Source organism: Prionailurus bengalensis, chromosome D1 (assembly GCF_016509475.1).
Source record: "Prionailurus bengalensis isolate Pbe53 chromosome D1, Fcat_Pben_1.1_paternal_pri, whole genome shotgun sequence".
In the NCBI taxonomy this organism is placed as follows: Eukaryota; Metazoa; Chordata; class Mammalia; order Carnivora; family Felidae; genus Prionailurus; species Prionailurus bengalensis.
The window spans coordinates 98,546,954-98,573,295 of record NC_057346.1 but is presented as its reverse complement, the minus strand read 5'-3'; the positions used below and the strand labels follow the sequence as shown (position 1 = coordinate 98,573,295).

At 50.9% G+C, this 26,342-nt stretch overlaps 1 protein-coding gene across 1 annotated transcript; it reads right to left on the bottom strand.

Moving 5' to 3' along the window:
• Nucleotides 1–17,804: 17,804 nt before the first annotated feature.
• SLC35C1 (solute carrier family 35 member C1) lies at nt 17,805–25,019 on the bottom strand. The gene is made up of 2 exons (XM_043581040.1): nt 23,862–25,019; nt 17,805–20,107 (listed from the first exon to the last, which is right to left on the bottom strand). The coding sequence occupies exons 1-2, from the start codon at nt 24,394–24,396 to the stop codon at nt 19,548–19,550; spliced, it is 1,095 nt and encodes a 364-aa protein (XP_043436975.1). The 5' UTR covers nt 24,397–25,019; the 3' UTR covers nt 17,805–19,547.
• Nucleotides 25,020–26,342: the final 1,323 nt, after the last annotated feature.

The following is a 26,342-nucleotide window of genomic DNA, read 5'->3' as shown; positions in this document are numbered from 1 at the left end:
AAACGAACCATAGCACTGAGACTAGTCCTGCCAGGGGTAGTGAGATGTCCCCTGGCAGCCGGGGCTCCAGGAGCTGGTCCATTCGTGATATAGCTGGATTCCAACCCCTGAGGAAGATGTTACACGCGTGTCGGTGATCATTATTAGAATCTGTCTTCTTCAAGTGCCAGAGAGAGCCTAGCCCAACCACAGTGTGATATGACCATTTGCTGGTAGGGAGAACTCAGGGGATGAGCCTGGGGCCTTTGGGGCCTTTAATGGGATTTGGAGTCAGGCAGACCTAGATTCTAATCCCAACTCAGATACCTGCTGTGTGACCTGGGGCAAGTTACTTAACTTCTCTGGACTGCAGTTTCCTTATCTATAAAACAGATATAATAATCTTCCTTCCCTTTCAGGGCAACTGCAAGGATTATGTCTGCTAAGTCCTGGAAGGCACCCTGTACAGTGCCCTTCAAACAGAAGACTCGCACCCAGCGATGGTTTCGACTACTGATTTTATCATTATTGGCTCAGGCACATGCTTTGCTCAACCTTGGCCTTTTGAACCAGATAATGCTTTGTTGTGGGGGCTGTCCTGAACACTGCAGGATGTTTAGCAACATTCCTGGCTGCTGTCCACTAGTTGCTATAACAACTCGTCAGTCGTGACAGCCACATGTCCCCTGAAAGGCACTATCCCCCTCCCCCCCCCCCCCCCCCCGGCTGAGAACCACCGGGCAAGGTTGAGCAAAGCATGTGCCTGAGCCAATAATGATAAAATCAGTAGTCCAAACCATCACTGGGGGACCCCAGCTGAGCACAGAAGGGGTGGGCTCTGAGCAGAAGGGGCCAGAAACCCCTAGGGGTGGTAGAGCCAACTGCTGCACCTTTCTTTGTTTAACAGAATTTTGTTTTTCCAGCTATGAAAGGATACAAGTACGTTTTAGACAATTTAGCAAGTCCACTTTCCATGAAGTGAAGATCTCAAGTAACGCCGGCATTTCACAAGGGAGGTCTGAAGTGTTCGTTCCTTCTCTTCATTCAGAAACATTTATTGAGTGCTCACTGTATGCAGGCACTGTCCAGGTGCTGGAGGGCCTGGGGGTGTCTCTGTGGGCCGCTGGGGCCCGTTGGCCTCTTCCAGCAGCCCCTCCCTTGGAGGGTCTGTGTAGCATCCTGGCCCTGGCTCTCCTGGACCTGGATCTTTCTGGAATCTGCCCCTTTCTCTCCGTCTCGGAGGTCTTGCTCGCATTGCCCCAGCCGCCTTGCCCTCCTCTTCCCACGCCCTTGCTTGCTTTCTGTGCACCGGCCACTCTAGTGTTCTGTTTACTGTTTCATTTTCTTTTCTTGTTTTAGTTTGTTTTTTTTTTTTAATTTTTTTTCAACGTTTTTTTTTATTTATTTTTGGGACAGAGAGAGACAGAGCATGAACGGGGGAGGGGCAGAGAGAGAGGGAGACACAGACTCGGAAACAGGCTCCGAGCCATCAGCCCAGAGCCTGACGCGGGGCTCGAACTCACGGACCGCGAGATCGTGACCTGGTTGAAGTCGGACGCTTAACCGACTGCGCCACCCAGGCGCCCCATAGTTTTTTGTTTTTTTTTTTAAACCGGGGTAAGATCAACATAACATAAATATAGCATTCTTTGATTTTTTAAGTGTACCATTCAGAGCCATGAGGGACCTTCACAATGTTGTGTGACCCTCACCACCACTGTCCCTTTCCAGTACTTTAAAAAGCATCCCAGGGGCGCCTGGGTGGCGCAGTCGGTTAAGCGTCCGACTTCAGCCAGGTCACGATCTCGCGGTCCGTGAGTTCGAGCCCCGCGTCAGGCTCTGGGCTGATGGCTCGGAGCCTGGAGCCTGTTTCCAATTCTGTGTCTCCCTCTCTCTCTCTGCCCCTCCCCCGTTCATGCTCTGTCTCTCTCTGTCCCAAATATAAAATAAACGTTGAAAAAAAAAAGCATCCCAAGCAGAAACTCTGTCCCCGGAAGCAATAACTCCCATTCCATCTCACCAGTCCGGGGTTACCTGTGTTCTACCCTCTGTGTCTCTTATCAATTTGCCTTTTCTAAGGAATCTTATTTAAGTGGAATCAAGCAATATGTGTCCTTTTGTGTCTGGTTTATTTCACTTAGCATCATGTTTCTAAGGTTCAGCCATGTTGAAGCATGCGTCGAAATTTCTTTCCCTTTTTAAAGCTGAATACTTCTCCGTCACATCCGTCTACACCACGTTTTGTGTGCCCGTTCATTTGTCCATGGACCCTTGGGTTGTTTCCACCTTCTGGCTATTGTGAATAATGCTGTTCTGGACACTGGAGTACTCTTCTTTTTTCAACGACAAAAAAATGCTTTAAGTTTATTTATTTATTTATTTATTTAGAGAAAGACCATGTGCAAAGTGGGGGAGGGGCAGGGAGAGCGAGCAAGAGAGAATCCTAAGCAGGCTCCCCATTGTCAGCGCAGAGCCCAACGTGGGGCTCAGTCTCACAAGCCATCAGCCCAGAGCCTGACGCGGGGCTCGAACTCACGGACCGCGAGATCGTGACCTGGCTGAAGTCGGACGCTTAACCGACTGAGCCACCCAGGTGCCCCCCTTTTAAGCAATTTTATTGAGATACAACTTGCATACCAAAAAGTACACCCATTTAAATGTACAATTCAATGCTTCTTATTAAATTTACAGAGTACACATCTACTGCCACCGTCTAATTTTAGGATCTTTTTCTGACTGACTCCAAAAAGAAGCCCCCAAACCCATTCCCTCGCCCCCGACCCCAGCCCTAGGCAGCCACTAATCACTTTTCTGTCCTTAGAGATTTACCTATTCTGGGCATTTCACATAAATGGAATCATACGTGATGTGGTCTCTTGTACGTGGCTCCTTTTATTTAGCAAAAGTAAAATTTTATTAGAACCCAGCCCTGCTCACTTGATGACATAGGGTCAGCGGCTGCTTTGAGCCACAAAGGTAGAGTTGCCACAGACACTATGGCCAGAAAAGCCAAAAACGTATTGTCCAGCCCTTTGTAGGAAAAGTTTGCAGACTCCTGACCTAGGCCCTTTGAGTTTGTGTTTTGGTTTTGTTGTTAGTTGTGTGTTTTTGGGGGGTGGGGTGGGTGGGGGGAGGAGCACAAAGAGAGGAGAGACTGATGCCAAGAACCCAGGTCAACAAAAGCCACCCCTCTTGGGCCCAAACTGTAGTGCAGCCTCCCAACCAGCCGGCAGGGAAACACAGGCGGGCAAACCCTCATGGCCTGGGGACCGGGAGGCCAGCCACCTCAGTGGGAGAAACGGCCTTTTCTACCAGGTGATGATCACCTTGGGGCCTCAAACTACAGGGGAGAGGCATGTCAGAGGAACTGCATTGGCCTTCCCCGTAAAAGTGAGTGAAGGCTCTTTTAGGGGCAAAAGCTGCTGTGGGCCCCAGATGCTGAAACCAGGGAGGTGGCTCTCTGGAGAAGACGCTCGATATGGGGGCAAAATTTGGAAGATCCTGAGAAAGCAAACTATTCCCCGAGGCCTATGCCTCATGCTCTCTTATCTTCTGCAGCTGATGCTATCAGCTGCTTGCAGGCTGGTGTTCATTTAAACATTTACTAAGAGCCTTATTTTTTTTTTTCATTTTTTAAAATATATATATATTTATTTTTAATTTTCTTTTTTAACGTTTATTTATTTTTGAGACAGAGAGAGACAGAGCATGAACGGGGGAGGGGCAGAGAGAGAGGGAGACACAGAATCGGAAACAGGCTCCAGGCTCTGAGCCATCAGCCCAGAGCCCAACGCGGGGCTCAAACTCACAGACCGTGAGATCGTGACCTGAGCTGAAGTCGGACGCTTGACCGACTGAGCCACCCAGGTGCCCCTAATATATATATATTTTTAATGTTTGTTTATTTTTGAGAGAGACAGAGACAGAATGTGAGTGGGTTAGGAGCAGAGAGAGAGAGAGGGAGACACAGAATCGGAAGTAAGCTCCAGTCTCTGAGCTGTCAGCACAGAGCCCGACGTGGGGCTCGAACTCTCAAGCCGTGAGATCATGACCTGAGCAGAAGTCGGGCACTCAACCCACTAAGCCACCCAGGCGCCCATGCGGCAGCTGCTTTCCTAGGACTGGGGATCCAGGCATGAAAGTGAATAGGGGCTCAGAGATCATGTCACAATAGCTAACGTTTATTAAGTGCTAACTGTGTACCAGGGACCTGCTCAACTCCCTTGATCCCCATGACAATTTGTGAGATAGATCGTTTTATTATCACTGTTTTACAGACGAGGAAACCGAGGCACAGAAAGGTTAAGGAACTCATGGAAGATTGCACGGCTAGGCAGAGCTGGGATTTAATCCAGGCAGTCCGGCCCCAGCATCCAAGTTAGGTGGTAAAGGAGGGCTTCTCTGAGGAACTGATGTCGAGCAAGCTCACGGTGGCCCATTTCTTGCGCTCGGCTTTATCTTGACCAAACTTTAGCCAGGCTTCTTTTGCCCACAGACCCGTGAACTCTGTTTGTCTGGAATGTGCCCCCCTTCTGATCAGAGCCAAGACCCTGCTCCTATCTGACCCCTCAGGTCATTTCCCATTGCCTGTCTGGCTGCCCGTCTGGAGACTCTGCTGGCCTCCACCTTTTATCCTGTAAAAGAAAAATCTTTTTCTGCTGCATATTGAGATGCTCACAGATTTCTGAGACAAAAGCCTTATCTCTTCTGCAATAGTCTCTTTCTAATTTCTAAGTGCCTCCCTATCTTTGTCCAGATTTGTTTTTGTTGGACGATGTTTGAGCTGAGACCTGAGGGGGTAGCAGGTGCAACTTTATGAAGAAAGAAAGAATAGTGTTGCAGATAATAGAGAGAGTAGCATGTACAGGGGTCCTGAGGTGGGTGGAGCAGTGAGCACTTGAGGAACTGAAAGATTAGATGCTAAGTGAAATAAGTCCCAGATCGAGCACCCAGGTTCCCGGGTCTTTCTCCTCGTCTGTCCTCAGATGTTGGCTGCTTTCCTCATGGTGGCAAAATGGCTACAGCAGCTCCACACACCTTATGTAACAGAGAGAGAGGTCTTTAGTGAAGCGCCCTGTCAGACCTCCCCTCCGGTCTCACTGGCCAGAATTGCACACGTGCTCTTGCCCAGACCAGTTCAACTGACTGAGCCACTCAGGTGCCCGGAGAAGGATGATTTCACTGGGACAGGCAAAGGGGCAATCCCATTAGCTCCGGTTCACAGGGATACCGCCATCTTGGCCCGTGGATTCTGCGTCCTAGCAACCTCTCACAGACGTGACAGGCCGCGGAGACAAGTTATACTCCAAGAAAGAAGTTGTGAAAGATGGCCTGAGGCTGAGTCTGGTCCACGCAGCAGCCACAGAGGTATTTTATAAAATCGGAGCCACTGTTTAAAAAGCGGGAGATAGCCCATAAAGGTTCGGATTTCCAGCTGCTTCGGCAAAATTAGACATCCTAGCAATACACCCCCAAATGGCAAAGAATGATGGGAACTTAGTTGTGAATCCCTGTTCAGTTCACCACAGCCCCCCTCCAGCTCACCTTCCTCCTTTCTGTTCCTGGTTTTCCCTGTTGGTGTTTTTCTGAGGAGTTCACGCCTGTGATTAAAAAAAAAAGGGTTTTCCTCTTCCCTGCAAACACAGCAGGAGGGAAGGAGCAGAGATCCATTTAGCAGATGAGAGCGGCAGGGATGGGGGCAGCACAGATTCCTGGCATCTCTAACTCCTGCTGGGGCAGCTCTCTCCCACCCGGCAGGCAGGAAGGCTGCTCTGGGCCGGGCCTCGGAGCTGACCCCACAGGCAGAGGGGACAAAGTCCCGCCCTTGTTTCTGCCGTGAGTTTCCCTCTAGCCATCACATCTGCTGCGTCTGTCCTAGACGGCGTGCTAACCATGTACTCTGCCTGATCTCATCCAATTATCGTCGTGCCCTCTGGAGTAGCGAATGTTACTGTCTTCATTCCACATGAGGCCAGCAAGGCTCAGGGACGTCAAGTCAGTTGCCTAGGGTCACACGGCTGGGTGTGGACCGGAAATCGAGGTTGTTGCAAGGCTAACTCACTCAGGTGAAGGCACACAGCCAACAGACGGCAGAGCCCGGGCTCCAGCTCAGGTCCAATGGACTCCAAAGACTAGAAGTTGAAAGCTGGTGGCCCAGCAGTATTTTAGGAAATGAGGAATTTTCTGCCCTTGGCTGGGCTTCCTGGTCCCCAGTTTGCCACAGGTCCCACCAATACCTGTTGACTCACACCCTGGCTTCTTCCGTCATGCTTGTTACTTGCCTGGCCTCCGGAGAAGGTGACAACCTTCATGTCCTTTCCATGTCCTCTTGCCTTCCTTCCTGGAGTCCAGCTCGGACGACTTTGAGCTCCTGGTTCTAGCACAGAGCTGGAGGTCCGTGCTCGCCTTTGCTGACCCCACCCCACTAGGCGTTATGGGAGTTGAGGGCAGAGCTCAATGAAATATTGTTCGAGTTCAGGTTCAGCTCCATGACCATGATGCTCCATGCCTCGGTTTCCCCATCCGTGAAATGGGGATGCTCACCATACCTGTCTCAGATGTTAATATATGTGAAGTGTTTAGAAGAGCACCTGGCATGTGGCGAGTATCCAACAAAGGTTACTATTACTGATGATAATAATAATGGTCATTCTTTAAAAATTAATATGGTGGTTCTCAGTGGAAAGGGCACCGGCCTGGGTTCTGCCCCGTGACACTGTGACCTTGGGCAAATCAGTCACGCTGTCTGAGTCACAGGCTTGTCTGAAATCTGGAGCTGGACTCTGATTTCCGTTATAAATTCCCCACGGGGGGGGGGGGGCTCAGTGACAGCTGCTGTTGCCCCCCCCCAGCAGGACCCCCCCCCCCCCCCCCCCCACTCAGCCTTCCTCCACTTAAGCTCCCAGCACACCGGGCCCAGGGCCTCCAGCACAGCAGGCTCCACTGTCCCCGTTTCAGCTGGTTTCAGACCCTAAATTTAGCCCTTCCGCGCGGAAGCCGCAGTTTGTGGTGGGGGGAGGGCGAGGGTGAGGGCTGTGTCTGGGGAGGCGGCTTCCCCCCTGCTGACTGGTACCGTGGGAAGCAAGCAGGGTCAGGAGGGCTGAGAGCCACGCTCGATCTTGTCATTGGCGCAGGCAAATCATTTGACCCTTGGGGGCCTCAGTTTTCTCGTCTCGCGTAACTAAGTTTCATGTAGGTTGACTCCTTAAATCAAGCTATCTCTTAAATGAAAACAGTTTTCAGGGCGCCTGGGTGACTCAATCAATTAAGCGTCTGACTCTTGATTTCGATTCAGGTCATGATCTCATGGTTGGTGAGATCCAGCCCCACAATGGACTTGGAGCTGAGAGCATGGAACCTGCTTGGCACTCTCTCTCCCTCTCTCCCTCTCTGCCCCTCCCCTGCTGTGTGCACGCGCACGCCCCTGGCACGCTCTCTCTCTCTCTCCCTCTCTCTCTCAAAATAAAGAAATAAAACATTAGAAAAAAAACCAGCCTTCTTTTCTTTCATATGAGGAAAGGATCAGAGAGGTTAAGTGATTTAGCTAAGCCCACATGACTAGCATGTGATTTGAGTCATCTTTTAATCTCAATGTGTAGTCTCCTTTTATCTTTAGATGAAAGATAAAAGCATGATTTTATGGTTGAGAGACAGACTGCCTGGGTCTCAATTATATTCTGCCGCTAATTAGCTGTGTGACCTCAGACAAATTGCTTAACCTCTCTGGGCCTCAGCTTTTCTCATCAGCGAGATGATAATTGTACCCACGTAGAGTTGTTATGAGGATTAAATAAATTAATATGTGTAAAGCACTTTCAGCAGCACGTGACATTTAGTAACATTTATGTAACTGTTGCTGAATTAATAAAATAGCTTCCCTACCAATCAGGTGCATGATTTCAAGCATGTTAAAAACAACAACAACAACAAACTTTGGATTAGGACCAGGAGACTCGTGTTCCACTTTGGGCTCAACTACTAATATGCTCTGTGCCCTCAGAGACTTCCTTTAACCTTTCTATGCATTAGCTTCCTCAGCTACACAATAAGGGGCTTGGACAAGTTCATTGATGAGCAGCGTTTTTTGAACAAAAATAAAGTTGGGAAAAAAAACCCCAAAACTTTTTGGGTCACATTTTCTTAACTCTTTCAGTCTATCGGGGAGAATATTCCAGTGCCAGCCCAGTGCCTGGGCTGCTGTCTGTCCCAGCGCTCCTGGGGACCACCCATGGGCCCCGTAGCAATGGTCTGGGTGACATACGTGACTTTCCTGGACCCAATCGTACCCTCCTCCCAGGAATTGGGGAAGCGGACCCCAAAGGGAGTCTGAGCTGTATCACAGGTAGCGCTCAGGCAGGAAGGTCATGAACCTGGCTCAGGTAGCCACAGGGTTGTGGTTCCTACTCTTTCCGAGGCTTGGCCTCTCTTGAATTCCTGAAACCCTAGTTTCCTTCAATATCAGCCCCTCCCCCATTTACTTAGGCTAATGTATTAGTTATCTATTGCTGCATGGTCAACCACCCCATAATTTAGAGGCTTAAAAAACCAATTTCCTGTTTCTCTAGATTCCGCGGGTTGACTGGGTGGCCCTTCTGTTGGCCTTCCCCAGGGTCACTCATGTGACTGTACTCACCTGGGCAGTGGGCAGGGGCTGTTGGCTGAGGTGCCTTGGTTCTCTTCCCTGTGACCTTCCCATATGGCTAGCTTAGGCTTCCTGAGGGGGTTCTCAGGGATGCTAGGGGGAGAAACAGAAGTCCATCCAATACCTGGCCTCAGAAGCCCCAGAATATTGCCTTTTCTGTATTTTCTTGGTTAGAGTAAGTCACAAGGTCGGCCCTGTTTCAGGGATTCAGTAGACCCCACCTCCTGATGGGAAATGCAGTACGTGCATTGGGGGTGAGAGGAATGGAAGGTGCTGGGTGTGCAAATACCACAGCGAGTTTCAGTGGATTTCTTGGTGGCAGACACGGACACACACAACGCCCCCCCCCCCCCCCCAATAATAGATCTCTTCCACCTAGCACACTCTGATTTCATTTCTCACCACCTCCCAGCCACCCAGGTCTTGCCTTTCCTCACTCACCAACCACTCTCCCACCCCAGGGCCTTTGCACTTGTGGATCCCTCTGCCTGGCACATTCTGACCCCGGAGCTTCTCCTGACCTCTCCTTTGTTACATTTAGATCTTTACTCACATTTTTACTCAGAGAGGTCCTGGTCCCCGAACTAGTCCTATGCCCGATGCTGCCAGTCCCCTAATTGGGCCTTATCTTCTTTGTGGCACATTCTGTGTATTATTTATGTGTTGTCTTTTTGTTTACTGTTGTTCTTTTCTCCGTAAGCTCCAAGAATGCAAGGACTGTGGTCTGTCTGAATCTCTGATATATGCCTGGCTCACGGTAGGTACTCAAATCTTTACTGAAAGAATGAATTTCATGTTTTTTAGATATCATACTATTAATATTCAAAACGTTGTGATTAGGGGCAGCTTAAGTGCCATCACAAATGATTCCAGGAAGTGATGCGGGGAGCTCATACCTAGGCTGGGTAATCTCAATCACTATAATCCTTTCCAGTTCTGCTAGTCCGTGACTATAAGCACTATTAAAGTGCTCTGCAAATCTAAAGGCATAATATAAACACCTAGCTATTACTACTGAGAGGACACACTGGGAGTTCTGTGAAGGATGGGTCTTGGGCATTCATTTTACCTATGATCAAATGGGGTTCCTCACTGAGCTACAAGGAGTAAACCCATATGTGCGTCATTTGTATTTCCTACACCTCATGGCTTAGCAAGGAGCTGTTATCAATGGACAGCCGTAGGAAGTGCTGTGTGGTGGTAATACATATTCCCAAAGGTCTTAGACTCTCCTCCCATGGGAAGTGGGGACTCTCTCCTACCCTTGATCCTGAGTGGGCTTGTAATTGCTTGAACCAATGGAGAAAGGCAGAAGTGACACTAGGTGACCAGGTCAGAAAAGGGCGGCTGGCATCTGCCTACTCTTCTTGGGACCTGAACTCTGGTGGAAGCCAATAACAGGTAAGGGGGCCAACTACCCTGTGACCACCACGCTGGAGAGGGCATGTACAGATCAGTAGTGAATGGAATAGGCTGTTTCTTTCGTGCTTTCCTCTTCACAGAAACTTCCAGAGTCCTAATGTCCCAGACTCTACTTGACATGCCTACTGGAAGATGTCTTGTTCCAACCAACCATCCAACATCTTAAACTCTCACCCCCTAGTCTTCTCTGTCCAGTAAATGGCACCTCCTTCCCCAGTTCTGTAAGCCAGGGTCTGGGCATTGTCCTGGAATTCTCCTTTTCTCTCAACATCACATCCAATCCCTCTGAAAGTCGATTGGCTTTACCTCTGAAACGCATTCTCTCTCCAACTCTACAGCCACCACCATGATCTAAGCCATTGTCATTTCTTGTCTGGCCACCATTACAGCCTCCTGGCCGGCCACCCTCACCTTTCGTGCCCATGCATTCTCACAACAGCCAGAGGGATATTTTCTAAGTCCTATCTATCTATCTATCTATCTAATCATCTATCTAGTATTTTAATATTTTTAATTTTAACTCTGGTATAGTTAACATACAGTGTTATATTAGTTTCAGGGGTACAATATAGTGATTCAACCACTCTATATACTACTCAGTGCTCATCATGGTAAGTGTACTCTTAGTCTCCTTCACCTATTTCACCCATCCCCCCACCCGGGATTTCTCAAGATATAAATCAAGTCATGGCACCCCTCAGTGGCTGACTATGGCACTGAGAATAAATCTAACCTTGCCGTGGTCAGTATAATGCTCCCTGGCTGGAACTTGGCCTCTGACTCCTCTCTCTACTCCTCCCCTCGGTGAGTGGAACCAAAAGGAACCCGGTTTCCAACTAATGTCAGGAAGTTGTTAAATCTGTCTCTACCCCGTTTCCTATTTCTGGGATTATGTCTTCCCCTGTGAGGAGGAACCCAGTGGGAATAAGAAGCTGGGTTACCCAACTCTGTTTCTGTCACCTTGGCCTTCACTTGGGTTCTCGACTGCGCCCAGCTCTTTTCCCTCCTCAGGTTGTTTGCAAGGTCCATAAGCTCTGTCTGAGCACCATTTCCCCAACTTTTCCTGTGGCCGGCTCCTTCCTATCACTTGGGTCTGAGGTTCAAAGGTGTACTCATTGGAGGCCTTCTCTGACTATTCTATCTAGAAGCTTCCCTTCTGCTATTCTCCATTTTGACCTTTTTTTTTTTTTTTTTTTTTTGTATTCTTCATCGTTCTTACTGCATTGCATGGATCTGATTGTTTATGGTGACTTTTCCACTGCTTGTCTCCCTAGTGCGTGGGGCAGAGTTAGCACTCAATAAAGGAGACGGTCGTCTGTTGATGTTGATAATAGTGTTAAAAAAAGAAAACCACAGGCCCCAAATGGTGTCCCGATCTAAGTGCATTTCCCCCCCGCCCCGGCCTCCCCCCCCCACCCCCCCCCCCCCCCCCCCCCCCCCCCCCCCCCCCCCCCCCCCCCCACCCCACCCCCACGGAAATGTAGCCTTAACCAGTCAGTCAGGAAATTGTTCTTTCTGTTAGTGTCAATTAGTCTCTGGGTGCTCTCCAGATCCCAAAGAAGAAAGGTTATCTGCACGATAGGACACTTTGCTTTCCCCTTAGCAAACAGCTTCCTCTGGAATAATCCTTTTCCTTTGCTAATAACCTTCTTGCCCCACCCTCCATCTCTCAAAACTTTCCTGTAAAAACTTTACCTATTCCGCCCAATCCCCCCACCTGGGATTTCTTAACATATAAATCAAGTCCATAAAATACAGCTCCTTGGAGTGCCTCTCTACTTGCTAGATGATGTGCTGCCCGATTCACGAATCATTTTTTAAAATTTATTTATTTTTTATTTTTTGAGTTTCTTTATTTTGAGAGAGAGAGAGAGAGAGAGGCAAGCGAGCATGCGACTGAGGGAGGGGCAGAGAGAGAGAGGGAGAGAGAGAATCCCAAGCAGGCTCCACACTGTCAGCACAGATCCCGATGTGGGGCTCCAACCCAAGAACCATGAGATCATGACCTTGGCCAAAATCACGAGTTGGACACTTAACTGACTGAGTCACCCAGGTGCCCCGGCTCCGATTCGTGAATCATTTAATAAAGCCAGTCAGATCTTCCCATTCACTTGATTGAATCTTATGTAATAAGAGTGATAACTCACTGTATTCCCGGGACTATGCTGAACAGTCATTCACCACCATGTTGTGGGGCAGGAAGGACAGGGGTATCCCGGATCTCGGATGGGAACAGCGAGGCCCGGAAGCATCGGGCCAGCTCACCGTTTCTCAATTTTCCAACTTCACCTGCCAGTGTTTTCCTGGGAAGTCCAACTTCAACATCCCTGTCTTCAGAGAGGGATGAGAAGGAAGGGGGACAGTCTGGGGTCTGGGATGCTGGCGTGTCCCCTGCCTTCTTGCAGGGGACACATTCCTGGAGGCTGTTCCGTTCCCTTTAAATACCATAGAGATGAGCTGGGGGTGGTGGGGGTGGTGGGGTGGGACACTGGAAGACTTGCCTGGGCTTCATCTGCATCCAGGTTGGGGTCTGTGGCCACGTGTGCCTCCAAGCCCATCTACACACACTTTGTGCATGTGTGTGTGGGATGTTGTACAGTGAGGCGGGCTGTTCAATTTGTGCCGAGAGTTGGGGTTCCCCTGAAAACTTTTTTTTTAACTTGTGAATTAGTTTGATACTTGAGACGAAGCCAGAGGCCGTGAACCTTTTAATGTGCGCTGCAAAACCTGGGGTAAAAGTTAAAGTAAAATTTCCCTTGATTTTTGTCTAAGAAAGTACAAGTAATATTAAGAATGTCTTAATGTTTTGATCATACAAAGGATGCGGAAATCACCGTGTCCCTTCTGTTTAAGGAACCTGGAGGTGGCTTAGAAATTGATAGGATCACGTTTAGGTTGACCATTGCATTCCAGGCCAGAAAGACTTCGTATAGAATTTGATTTGGAAAAGTTTGCCTAAAATATAAAAATACTTTGTACACTTGCCTAAATAGGATCACAGGTTATTATGAAACAATCCTTGGTTATTTATTTAACCAAAGTGACAATAAAAGATTTTAAAGGCAAGTATGGAAGGTTATACATTTGTGAGTGAAACTTGACTCTTTTACAACGTTTGTGTGTTTTTGAGAGAGAGAGATACAGAGACAGAGACAGAACGTGAGCAGGGGAGGGGTAAAGAGAGAGGGAGACACAGAATCCGAAGCGGGCTCCAGGCTCTGAGCTGTCAGCACAGAGCCCGACGTGGGGCTCAAACCCACGAGCCTGAGATCATGACCTAAGGGGAAGTCAGGTGCTTACCTGACTGAGCCACCCAGGCACCCCAAACTCAGCTCTTTTAATATTAAGAGGACTCAGTTTTCCTGAGTAACCAAGGACCTGTTGATAAAGAGGACATGAAGTACAGGAAATTATTTTGATAAGACAGAAAATCTTAGTTTTCTAGACAGATGGCTTAAAAGGTAAAGGAAAAAATTTTTATAACCTCTTATCAGGAGCAGGTCAAGAAAACTTTGTTGCTTTAACAGATGAAGGAGGGGCACCTGGGTGGCTAGGTCAGTTGAGCGGCTGACTTCCACTCAGGTCGTGATCTCCCAAGCCCCACATCAGGCTCCGTTACGGCTGTCAGCCCAGAGCCCGCTTTGGATCCTCTGTCCCAGGCTCTCTGCCCCTCCCCCACTCACTCTCTCAAAAATAAACATTAAAAAAAACAGATGAAGGAAAATTGAGTTTTAGTTTTACATAGGTATGCTGCTGATTTTGAATCTCAATTTTATAATCCTTGTGATAAATTCATTCAATTTCAGCCAACTTGACTATATAGGGTAAGATTCTCTCTCTCCCTTGGGGCGCCTGGGTAGCTCAGTTGGTTGAGCTTCCGACTTCCGCTCAGGTCATGATCTCACGGTTTGTGGATTCTGTGCTGCCAGCACAGAGCCTGGAGCCTACTTCAGATTGTGTGTCTCTCTCTGCCCTTCCCCTGTTTGTTCGGGAAGGGGCAGGAGAGGGAGAGAATCCCAAGCAGGCTCTGCGCTGTCAGCACAGAGCCCAACGTGGGGCTTGAACTCACGAACCGTGAGATCATGACCTGGGCCGAAATCAAGAGTCCGATGCCCAACAGACTGAGCCACCCAGGTGCCCCATCTCTCCCCAAGTTTTTTGTACCATTTTGTCCTTTATTTTCCTCTTCCTCCTCCAGAAATAAACAGTTTTACTTTAGGACAAATTTACTTTCTTTTCTCTTAACAAAAATGCGTCTCCCTATTTCATACTGTCTCTTAGCCAAAAACACTTCCTCCTCTTCCTGAAGTTTCTCCTATTATTTCTAGTAGCTTGAATTACAAATATTAATTAGAATTCTTAACGCTTAGTAGCTTTAATGTCCAAGGAAAACTAAGAAGGTTTTCATTGTCAATTGTTACACCAGCGTTCTTTAGATGGCAATTTTGTGAATACATTTCATAATGTCTAGAAACCAACATTTCCTCACAACAGTTTTTCAATGTGGCACAAGACAGGTTTACCAACAGACTCAAATATCTTCAGTGCCTCTGGAATAACAAGCCAAAAGTAGGTAAACTTAGGGTTGGTTAGGAATTAATGATTAATGTTTCAGTATTTTATCTTGTTTGGAAATGATCTAGACTTTAAATGAATTCCCATCATTTAATTTAACTTAGCAAAATTCTAAGGATAAAAGCCACCAAAGATTTGGGCAACTATTTTTTAGTAAACACACTGTAATACATGATTATTGCTGGAAAGTTAACCTAAAACCTCGTAACCCACTTACATCTATCAAAATCTTTCTTCCAACAATTATGTTTCACAACCCACAAAAAACTTCATTAGATACTAGACAAAGTCAGACATCATCCCAAGCTACTTTTCTTGCAAGTTTTGCAAGAGATAACCTGAACTTATTGGACCTTTAGTAAACCTAGTGAGAATAAAAATATTGTATTTAATGCTGATAACTCTCAAGACATATCTGTTTTAATTAAGTAAAAAAACTTGAACTAGGTTTTCTTTACCAAATATTATCCTAGATCACAAGAACTTGAGAAACATTTGGGTTAATTTCTCTTATATTTCTGAGAGTTTTCAGAATCCCTAATTCATATAAACACTTGTTTTTTAGCCAACCGAATAGATCCCTTTACAAATTAATTTTAGCGATACCAATAGAGGTAGAAATATATCTCACATTTACAACATATATAGATCTATAGACACAGAGACCTTATAGCACGTGTTTTAAATTTTTAATCGTTGAGGTGAGTATAATAAAGCAAAACCCATGAATTTATAAAAGAGCCGCTTGGATCCAAATTTTGTTTGGCAGTTGGAGTAAGTGTTCACCTGCTCAGAGGGCTAAAGCTTTTTACTAATATTTGTGGAGAGGGTATTTAAGATTTGTGTTTACATGTCAAAGGCATGGTAAGATTTACTTCAAGGGACAGAGAGAGAAGGTAAGTTTTCTTCTAAGAGATTTTGCACCTTTGGATGGTTACCACAGTCCCAGTAAAAAGTAGCAGTGCTTCCCTATAATTAGGGGAGCACCCTGTAAAAATCATTCTCTGGGGGCACCTGGGTGGCTCAGTCGGTTAAGCATCCAACTCCTGATTTCAGCTCAGGTCATGGTCTCATGCTGGTGGGATTGAGCCCTGCTCAGCATGGAGCCTGCTTGGGATTCTCTCTCTCCCTCTCTCTCTGTTCCTCCCCCTTTCTCTCTCTCTCTCTCTCTCTCTCTCTCTCTCTCTCTCTCTCTATTTCAAAGTAAATACATAAAAATTAAAGAAAAATACATCTTGGGCACCTGGGTGGCTCAGTTGATTGAGCATCCAACTCTTGATTTTGGCTCAGGTCATGTTCTCACATAAGTTCGAGCCCCATATCAGTCTCTATGCTGACAGTGCTGAGTCTGCTTGGGATTCTCTCTCTCTCTCTCTCTCTCTCTCTCTCTCTCAAAATGGATGGGTAAATATTAAACTAAAAACCTCTATGGACTCAAGGTCAAATAGGGCCTCTTTAGGGTTGGAAATGGAAGAGGGAGTCATTTGGGCCATTGCGGTCATGGAAATGATAAACCCATTGGATCATGCCAGTTTTGTGTGGCAGGAGATGGGCATCATCTCAATATTTTCCACGCATTGGGAGCCTTAACAGGGATCAGGGTGATAGAAGGATGAGCCTGACACCAGGCCATCAATATCTAAGTGAGAAGAGGGTCCTGGCCCAAAAATGGGTAGCTTTAGGGGCCTTTGCCTTCCCATTCTCTCTTCCTCCTCACTAGGGGCCCCGATAACCCTGCCAGCTCTCCCCTTGGTGGTGGCGACACCTCACGAGGCATGCTTTTAGCCCTGCCCAGTTCAGGGAAAGTTGAGGGGGCTCAGGATCTCTGGTGTCCCAGAAGAAACAAACATACGGCCAAGATGGCTCTTGAAGAAAGCTATGGATTTTGGGGTTTTTAGAGATATCAGCCAGTTGACACATTTTGACTGCTGTGAGTCACTGTTCGGTGCCTATTCCAAACAAATCAGAAAACCCACAGGAACCAATCAGTTCCCCTCTCTCCTTTTGCATAAAATCTTTAACATAAAGGTTTGAATTTCAGTTAAGGTATAGCTGTTGATCTCAGTTTCTGCTTCTTGTTTTTCTCCTATGACCTTGACCTTACTTGTTGTTGCTGGAAACTTTTGGATGGTGTCACAATGAACCCTTTTTGTAGGTGGCCACTTTCCTTTCCAGGGTGTCCCAAGAGACCTCTCCAGGATTAAGATCTGCCTCCACTGGCACAATATACACCAGGTCTTTGGGAAAAGCCCTCAGGCCTCAGGAGCCCAATGGAAGTCTTGCTTGCTGGCTCACATGGCACTGAAGAGAATAGAATATCTAGCATCCATGAAGTTCTGCATTTGTCAAGGACCTGGGGTACCTCCTCAGGGCTCTTAGGAGGCACTGGAACCAGATGTTGAGATCATTTATCGGTCCATTATTGTTTTCAGTAACATCACACCGGGGATTGGACCCAGACTATCCCAACAGATCAGGGGATGAAGAGTGACAGAGTTGAGTGAACTGGTGACATAGACACCATAGGCGTCAATTGCATTTTCCCTCCGGTGGTGCCATTGATTTCTGGTTGCAAGGCTATCGCACCCTTCTGGGTTACAGCGCGCAGTCCACGCATGACCCACAGACTCGGTGGTCACCAGTCCTCCTCACCTGCAGGAATGTTTTCCTAGTGTGTAGCCCAAAGCCACTCCTTGGGTATGACAATAGCCTAGCTACCCAATCTACCCTCCTTAGCTCTCCTTGGCCTTGAGGACCCTTATGCACATGAATAGTCAATGAAGGCCTTTGTAATTAGTGGTCTAATTGTCTCATTAGACCATATGGTCTTGATCATGTTGCTCTGGGGAGATCATTGGATAATCACAGCAGCTGTGAGCTTTTGGGTGGGATCCCTCAGGCAACATACCACAGAGGCCATATGCAAAAGCACAGAGCAGTGCGACAGACCCCCAGCAAGCTGTGTTCCTTTTCCAGATGGTGTCACCCACCTGACTTAGGTGGTTCGTAAGCAAGTCGCAGGTAATAAGGGCGTTCCCCTTGGCTAACTGTAAGGGCCATCATGCAGTTCTGTCAACTACACTGGTTTGTTTGGTGCTGGTCCCGGCCTGGCGATAAGCAATGCGGACAGTCCTTGTGGTTCTTAACGATTGCAAGACACCCTTCAGCAATAACCATCAGGAAACTCTGAAAAAATAAAGGTTTATTACTTACAGGATCTGGAAATTACACAGCACACCTGGGGCCACACAGCGATGTGGGGGTGGTGGGGGGAGACCGGGGAGGGAGGGAGAGAGCGAGAATGAGAGCACACACAGGCCTGGGGATCTGCTTTTATTGGGGTCGAGGGTTTGCAGGCTCACTCTTTGTTGGTGAATTCAAAACATAGGAGTGGAAATTTAAAGTGTAGGAAGAGAAAAAAAAGAAGCGGCCCAAGTGATCGGTTACTGAAATCCATCAAGGTCTTTAAAATGAAGGGGTCTCAGATGGGGAGGCAGCCTGGTTGTGTGTCCGGCGATCTCTGAAGTGGATGCTTCCGCAATCAAAGTTTAGTCAGGCACTAGCCTTGCGAGAAAGAAAAGAACCCCAACCGTCAGGGTTTCCACTACAACGTCTTATTCCCCTTTTTAATGAACTCACACACAGTTCAGAGCATCAGGCCAGACTAACTTCATTAGAAACCACTGCGGATGAGAAGACCCACTCTCCCCAACCTTTCCTGATGGGGACAAAACAGGAGGAATTATCCCAAGGAGATGGGTGGTACAGAATGCACAGGCGAAGAGACGGGGTTTGTGAAGGCCGTCCTAAGCCCACGGGGGTGGGGGCAGGGCGTTGGCAAGGGGAAGAGAAGGTTCTTTCAGCCCTAACCTCAGGGAAGAAACGTAATTGTTACTTTATCACCTTCATCAGAGTCAGGTTCCAACACCCAGGCAGGGATCTGGCTCAGGGGAAGGCACAGCACCGCTGAGGGGGAAGGTTCTGAGCCAGGACGCTGGCTCTCCCAGTCCTCTTGGGGATGACGCTCTGGGAAGCCAGAGTTAGGAGGGTGACCTGGCTGCACCTCCGGGAGGTCTTACCTGAGTCAGGTGCTGGGAAACCAGAGGGCTAGCGGCTCCTCAGGAGGGGAGGAATGAGCTTCTCAGTGTCAGGGACCGGGGGAGGGTGTTAATGACCCTGCTTAACCTGTAAAAGCTGTGTGGCTCCCCCATGTCCAAAAGCTGGGAGCGTAGGGTGCAGATGGTGGGAAAAGGGCACTTTCCCACGATGTGCCCCATTCCCAGCAGTCCTTGGGGATTCCAGAGCCAGGCTTGGGTGCAAATGATCTTTCGTGCCCTTCCCTGGGGACTGGTGGTCTTGGCGCAGAAGACCAAGAGGGGACGCTTGTCTGTGTCGCCCCTCAGCCCAGCCCCCACTTTCCTCCGGAGGGAGGCTGATTCGCGGGGTCAAAGCCTCGCTGCCTGTCCTGGGACCCAGGGATGTGAGGTTTCCCAAACCCCTTCATTTGGCCTGTGGTGGGGTCATACCCCCATCTCCCCTGAGTATAAGTGAAGACTTACTACTGTCCCTCAAAGTTGTGGCCCGTCCCCAACCCCAAAGGTCATGTGGAGGTAGAAGGCCCCGGAAGGGGGACAGGATGGGGTGCTGCCCTCCTCCTACTCCCCAAAAGCGAGAGCTTCTCCAGAGAAACTCATTGGCTGTTCCCAGGGGGTCCTGCCTCCCTAGGGGAGGACAAAACTCAGAAACAGGAAAGGCGGTCGAGATAGGTTTGGCAACTTTCCGACATCGCTTGAACACACTGGCTCTATTTCAACCGCCCGATTTGTGAGCAGGTTTGTAAACAATACCCCCTCCAGACTACCTCTCAGGGTCCAGAGAGCTGCCCTGGGCATTCTCCCCCACTGGGCCATCCCCGGGTCCCTGAAGGAGCTCACACCCCCATGCTGCTCTTCTCGTCCTCTTTGGGGCTGGGTTCCTCCTGAATCTTCTTCATCTCCCAGCCCCTGACCCAGGTGTAGGCAGAGGAGCCCCCCAGCACCATCATGTTGCTTGTCCACCAGAGGAAGCTCTTGGTCTCCTCGTAGTAGAGCACAGCCAGCACCGTCTGGGCACAGGCTTTGGTGGTGCCGGACACGTTATGGGTCAGGGGGCTGGTGAACTTGATCTGTAGTCCCGTCACGTAGCCGATGGCAAAGCCGAACAGGCCGCCCAGGGTCATCATGCCCCAGAAGTGGGCGCTGCCCAGCTGGGAAAAGTCACGGAGGGTCTGGAGCTCCCCGAGCAGCAGGAACAAGGGCAGGAAGAGGACGCAGGCATTGACGTTGTTGTAGAAGGTCAGACGCCAGATGCTGCCATCCACGGCCGGGAGCACCTTCTTGGTGTAGATGGCGTTGAGCGAGACACAGAGGCTGGCGAGCACGCCAAAGAGGGTGCCTGTCCAAGACAGGGTGCCCTCTGCCCCCTCCTGGTCCACACCAAGCCAGAAGCCACCTGCGGTGGAGAGAGGAGAGGGGCAAAGAGGTTGACGACGGGGAGGAAGAAGGACAGAGAGTTTTGCCACCGAAGGTCACAGACGGTAATGCTGCCCTCACTGTCCCGTCCTCCCGGCCCTCTCTGCAATAAATATGTCCGAACTCTCTATTACATGCAAGGCACCATACAAAGGCTGGGAAAGTGGCCCAGGACATGAATGCTTTCTCGAGAGCTTACATTCTAGCAGAGGAGAATGACGTTAAGACGATTCATTTCGCAGTTATTTCTTTAATTACAATTGTAATGAGGGCCATAAAACAGTGCAGCATGCTGTGAGCACCCATAACCAGGGCGACTGTGTTGGCCTGGGGCATCTGGAAAGCAGTGCTGGAAATGAGCTCCAAAGGGCTGAGTGCTTAGTGGTTAAGGTGACCTTGGGCAAGTGATTTAAGGTCTCAGAGCCTTGGCTTCCTTGTCTGTTAAATGGGAGCCTATAATGAGTTAGAATCACTTGTGGCCTGAGGTCTTTTGGGACAGTCACTCTTTCTTTTTTTTTTTTTTTTTTTTTTCAACGTTTATTTACTTTTTTGGGGACAGAGAGAGACAGAGCATGAACGGGGGAGGGGCAGAGAGAGAGGGAGACACAGAATCGGAAACAGGCTCCGAGCCATCAGCCCAGAGCCCGACGCGGGGCTCGAACTCACGGACCGCGAGATCGTGACCTGGCTGAAGTCGGACGCTTAACCGACTGCGCCACCCAGGCGCCCCGGGACAGTCACTCTTTCTGACACCCTCATCTTGTGTCACCTCCTGCTCACAGAGCCTCCATGGTCCCTGCAAGACCCCTTGCCTGTCACCTGCCCATGGGGACTGTCCCATCTCTTTGGCGACACCCCACCTTCCCAGGAGGCGGGGGCTGAATCTTACACGTGCTGTACCTCGTGCGACAGCACCTGGTAACACGGGGGAGTAGGAGAACTTCTGGTGTCAGAGAGATTTGGGCTCCAATTGGGTTCTGCCATCTAGAGGCTGCATGGCCTGAGGAAAGGTGACTTAACTTTTCTGAGCTCCCATTTCCTTCATCTATAGAGGCCTGGGTCACTTTCTCGACCCCCTAACTCCAACCACACTACCCTCCACCTTGCAACTAGAATGATCTTCCTAAAGTACGGATAGATCTGCTCAGGTCCTGTCCTGGCTTAAAGCCCCTCCTCACCTACTACCTTCAGGAAACATTCCAGACTCACTTAACTTGGGCAAGGCCCCCGATGGCCCGAGCATGAAGAAACACACAGGTACTTTCCTCTGCCTAGAACACTGTCTCCTCACCCCTTCCTTATACCCATCTAGCACTTCCTCCGGCACGCCTGCTTAGATTACCCCATTTCCAACTTTGCTTCCCTCCCCACCCCCACCAGGGTTCCTGTAGCACCTTCTATTACCCCAATAGTAGCCTCACTCCTGCGGCATAACTCACTTACTGCCCTGCATCATCACCATGCCCTCCGGGAGCCCAGGAGCCCCGTCCCCTTTGGCCGAACTTGTATCCCCAAAGTTTGGCCCAGTCTCTGGCACGTGCCTGGCCATCCGTTCATATTGGTTGGCTGCCTGAAAGAATGCATGAACGCAGGTTGTTCTGGAGGTGGCTTTGAGGGTTGAAGGAGATAAGGCGCCTCCTATGTTGCAGGCACATTCTGGGTCTTGGCAGGGCCTTTGCAAACAGGTATCTGTAGACCTGCTCTGGGGGTGTGGAGGGTTAGCCAGAGCGCCCCCAGTCCTCCGGCTCGTGACCTTCCAAGTCCAGAAGGGACCCCCACCCCAAGGCTCCACACCCTAGAGGGAACTCACACCCAATACTGGGAAAGGAGGAAGGGCCCCGTAATAGTCACCTGAGACCCATCTTAAGGGGAAGCGAAGCAGAGAGGGGGCCTGGGCCCCTGCCCCATCAGTGTGGCCAGTGAAGGCACTTTCTCTGACGCTATCACACTATCAGCTACTTTGATTACTTTTAGGACTTGGGCCCAGTTTCCTTAGCGACTTCAGCTTTCTTCGTGCAAATTCTCGCATCAGGAGGCTCCCCTCTCCCTGCTCCCCCTCCCCCCTTCATAGGGTCCAGTGAGGCTGAAGTGGAGACCCCTGAGGCGTTTGGCTAAGTGAGGCCTGGGACTCTGCATCAGCTCTGGGCAGCGGTGAGGTGGGGTGGGGCGAGGGGGCAGCTGAAAATCTGCCAGGGGTCTCAGCAGCTCCTTCTCCTCTAACCTTGGCCTTCTCCCGTCTCCCATCTTGGGCCTGGACTGAGCAGTCCTATATCCAGCAGTTGCTCAATGAGAATAACATTTTCTAGGACAGGCAGCATGGGATGGGCCCCTCCCCTGCAACCAGTGAGACTGGGCCTGGGACTCGGAGACACCAGCGAAGAATATGTAGGTCAACCAACACGAACTTTACAGCCCCAGGAAAAACCTGAACAGGTTCAAAGAAAGACCACATTCCTGGATGACAGAGCCCTGCGAGGATTCTGAGGGAAGTGGGTGCACTCTTACCCAGAGTGCCGCAAACACCCCTTCTGTGATGATGGAAATGTTCTGGGGCGCCTGGGTGGCGCAGTCGGTTAAGCGTCCGACTTCAACCAGGTCACGATCTCGCGGTCCGTGAGTTCGAGCCCCGCGTCAGGCTCTGGGCTGATGGCTCAGAGCCTGGAGCCTGTTTCTGATTCTGTGTCTCCCTCTCTCTCTCTGCCCCTCCCCCGTTCATGCTCTGTCTCTCTCTGTCCCAAAAATAAATAAACGTTGTGATGATGGAAATGTTCTATCATCAGCGCTGTCCAATATAGTAGCCACTGGTCACATGCGGCTACTGAGCACCTGACATGTGGCTACAGAATGGGGTTGTTAACACCTGCAACTGAGGAACTTAATTTTTAAAATGTCATTGAATCTGAATGAATGGAAATGGAAATAGACACGTGGTTGGTGGCTACTGTGTTGGGCAGTGTAGCTATAATCTCTAGGGGACAAGAGGAGAGCAGGGGGGTTAAAAGCATAGACCCGAGAGTCTGGCCAATCTGGGTTTGTGCCCCAGCTTGGCGACTTCCTAGCTGTGTGGCCCGGGGCAAGTCGCTTAACCTCTCTGAGCTTCCGTTTCCTGGTTTGTATGGAGCTGATCAAGGTGATGCTACCCCCCAGGGGACCTCTGGGGAACAAAGGAGATGCTAAATGTGAATGCTTGGCACAATGTACCCATCAATAATTCTTATTTTCTAAGGGTCAAGCGTGGGAAGACAGCTAAGACCTCTCAAAGCTTATTTCTTGCCACTGTCTTAGCCATCACTACGAGCCTACAAGGTCAGAGGGTGATGGTATATTTATTACAAGATGCATTCTCTGGAAATAGCACTGGATGGAGAGTCAGGACACTTGAGCTCTTGAGAAGCAATACAGTAGTCAAGCACAGGGAGCCAGACTGCTCGAGATCAGATCCCAGCTCTGCCACTTATTAGCTGTGTGATTTTCAACAAATTATTTACCTTCTCTGTGCCTTGGTTTTTTCCCCTCTGTGAAAGGTAGATCGAATCCGATCTTGTTTTGTGGGGCCCTGGGTGGGCCCCTGACTTGCTGGGTGACCTCGGGGAGCTTACTGTCTCTGGGCCCCAGGCTCTTCCTCAAGGGAACCGGGACAGATAAAATCCAAGGACGCCTGGCAGGGTTGATCTTTGGGGTTTGGGCCCCTGCGCCCCACCCCCCACCCCCCGTGGCCCTGGCTGGCCACTCACCGATGATGATGCCGCAGGTGAGCAAGGCATAGAAGGAGGTGGTTTGCTTGAGCAGCAAGTAGGACAGCAGCACATTGAAGACAGTGGTGAGTGAGCGGCCCACGTTGTAGAAGGCCACGCCGACGTACTTGAGGCAGAGGTTATTGAAGGTGATCATGCCGATGAAGACGACGGACAGGGGCAGGACGCTGCGGGTCACCCTGAGGTCCAGGCGCAGGGTGGGAAAGTCCATGGCACCGGGGCAGCAGGCCGCCAGTATGCTGAGGCTCTTGCACAGCAGCGTGGTCACCAGGCACTGGTAGAAGGTGACGAAGATGGGGGTGTCCAGCTGTAGGGAGGGGCTGTCCAGCAGGTACTTGTTCAGGAACACCATGGAGATGGAGGTGACCCAGTAGAGAGACACCACCAGCGTGATCTGCAACGCCCGCAGCAGAAAGGGCTTCTCCTTGCTGGCCTCCGCCTCTCCGGAGGGGTCGGAAGCCCCCATCAGTGCCATGTGCAGGATCCTGGACCGCTTCAAAGGGGCCCTGTTCATGGTGGCAGAGGAACTGGGTCACTCTACAGCCAGAACTGGAGTACAGGGCAATCAGCCCCTGTCTGCTTTCTGCAAGCCGCAGCCCTCAACTGTCACATGGGGGATGGCCTAGAGGCCTCTCCACCGAGAGGTTCTGCTGTGGGGGGAGCCTCCCAATCTGCCCCCCACTCTGAGGTGGCTCATGAGACGAGACACAGGGAAGCGGTGAGGGACAGGCTAAGGTTGGACAGAAGAGGCCTTGTAGGGATGGGTCTCAGGAAGAAGGGAGGGGAGAGGAAAGGAAGGAGAGGGGGAGGCGGAGGAAGGCAGGGCGAAGGTGCCGAAGGGCGGAGGGCAGCGCGGGGAAGAGACGCCGGGAGAGGGAGGCATGGGCGAAAAGGGTTTGCAGGAGGAAAGGGGAGGCGTGCAGTAAGATGAACGGAGGGAAGGCGTGCGAGGGGTTTGGAAAGAGGGGTGCAGGGAAGCTCAGAGGTGCTCGCGGCGGGGGCCCAGAGGGCGCGGGAGGAGGCCGGGCCTGCCCAAGCCTGCGGCGCGCAGCCCTTCGGCGCACAGGCTGCCGTTCAGTCCCGGTGCCTCCGGACAGCCGAGGCCGTTCTCCCCCGCGAGGCGGGCCCAGGACTCATTTCCTGACACGCCCCCGACCCCTCCTTAAAGGGCCCGCACGCCCGGCGTCACCCTTAAAGCCACAGCCGGCCAGAAACATCCTTCCGAGTCAGGCTTGCGTCTGTGTCCCCGCCTCCTCTCCGCTCCGGTGCGCTCCCCGCCCGGGGATAGTGGGGCGGGGGGTGGGGCGGGAATCGGCCCTCGCGGAAGGTTCCTATAGGTGCTTGAGCCTCGGCCCCCTTTTTGCAAGCCCCCCCTCCCCCACCCCTGCCCAGCTCTGTCTTGTCGAGAAGCTAACTGTCCCCGACTCCGTACGTCCTCTGCGCCCCTCATCCCGGGCCCGACCGCAGCCCCAGAGCCTTGGCGGCGCCCCGCATCCCTTGGCGTCCAGAGACCCCCTACGAGCCCTCCCTCCCTCTGCTGGCCCCACCTCACTCTCCCACGGTGCAGTCCCTTCCTATCTCCCCCATTTCCAGCTCCCCCATCCCTCTTCCAAGCCGGAGACGATCCGCGACGCTCCCTGAGGCCCGAGGCCACACTATCCCGTCTGGATTTCAATCAACCCTCGCGATCTGCCCCCCCACCCTCATTTGGGCACAGCCGGATCCGAGCCTCAAGGCAACAACCACGCTCACCCCTCGGGCTCCTTCCCCCTTCCAAAACGCCTCCTCCTCAAGCCAGGCCCAGCCGCTAGCTCTAGCCCCGGGGCCTCGGTGGCGACCCCGCGCTCACCTCCTCCTTTGCACTGGCCGTCCGCCCGAGCTACCTAGCGCCGCACCTGCAGCACCGCGCCTAGGGCCGCGCCCACGGAAGACTACTTCCTGCTCCCGGCCCCGGGCGTGGATGCCAAGCCAACCTCGCTGGCCCGCTCCCCACGTGGAGCCCGGAGGCGGCGGCAAGCCACCCGGGACCCAGCCTGACCTTGGCCCTGGGTTGTCCCGCCCCTCGTGGGAGCAAGCATCTTTCTGTTTCCAAGGCCACCCCGGCCCCGGTACCCCGCCCCGGCCCGCCCGGGATCCCTCGCTCCAGTTACCGCCTCCTGCACGTCCAGGGACCCGGCTTCATCCCTGGCCCACCGCGCACCCCTCCGGAGCTAACAGAAGTGCGTTTGAGAACTGCCCGGATTCTTCCTGCCGGTAGTGAGCGGCGGAGGGGGGTTAATCCGCTGTCTCCCAGGGACCGGGCCTGGGCAGTCAGTCACCAGCCCGAGTCTGTCTCTCATCAGGCAGCCTGGAGGGCCGACTTCTCCCTGGTTTGTGCTCTGGCACCACTCTGGACGCCAGTGGTTGGCGTCTCACTTCTGAGTTCTTTGTTGTAAAAAAAAAAAAAAGAAGAAGAAGAAG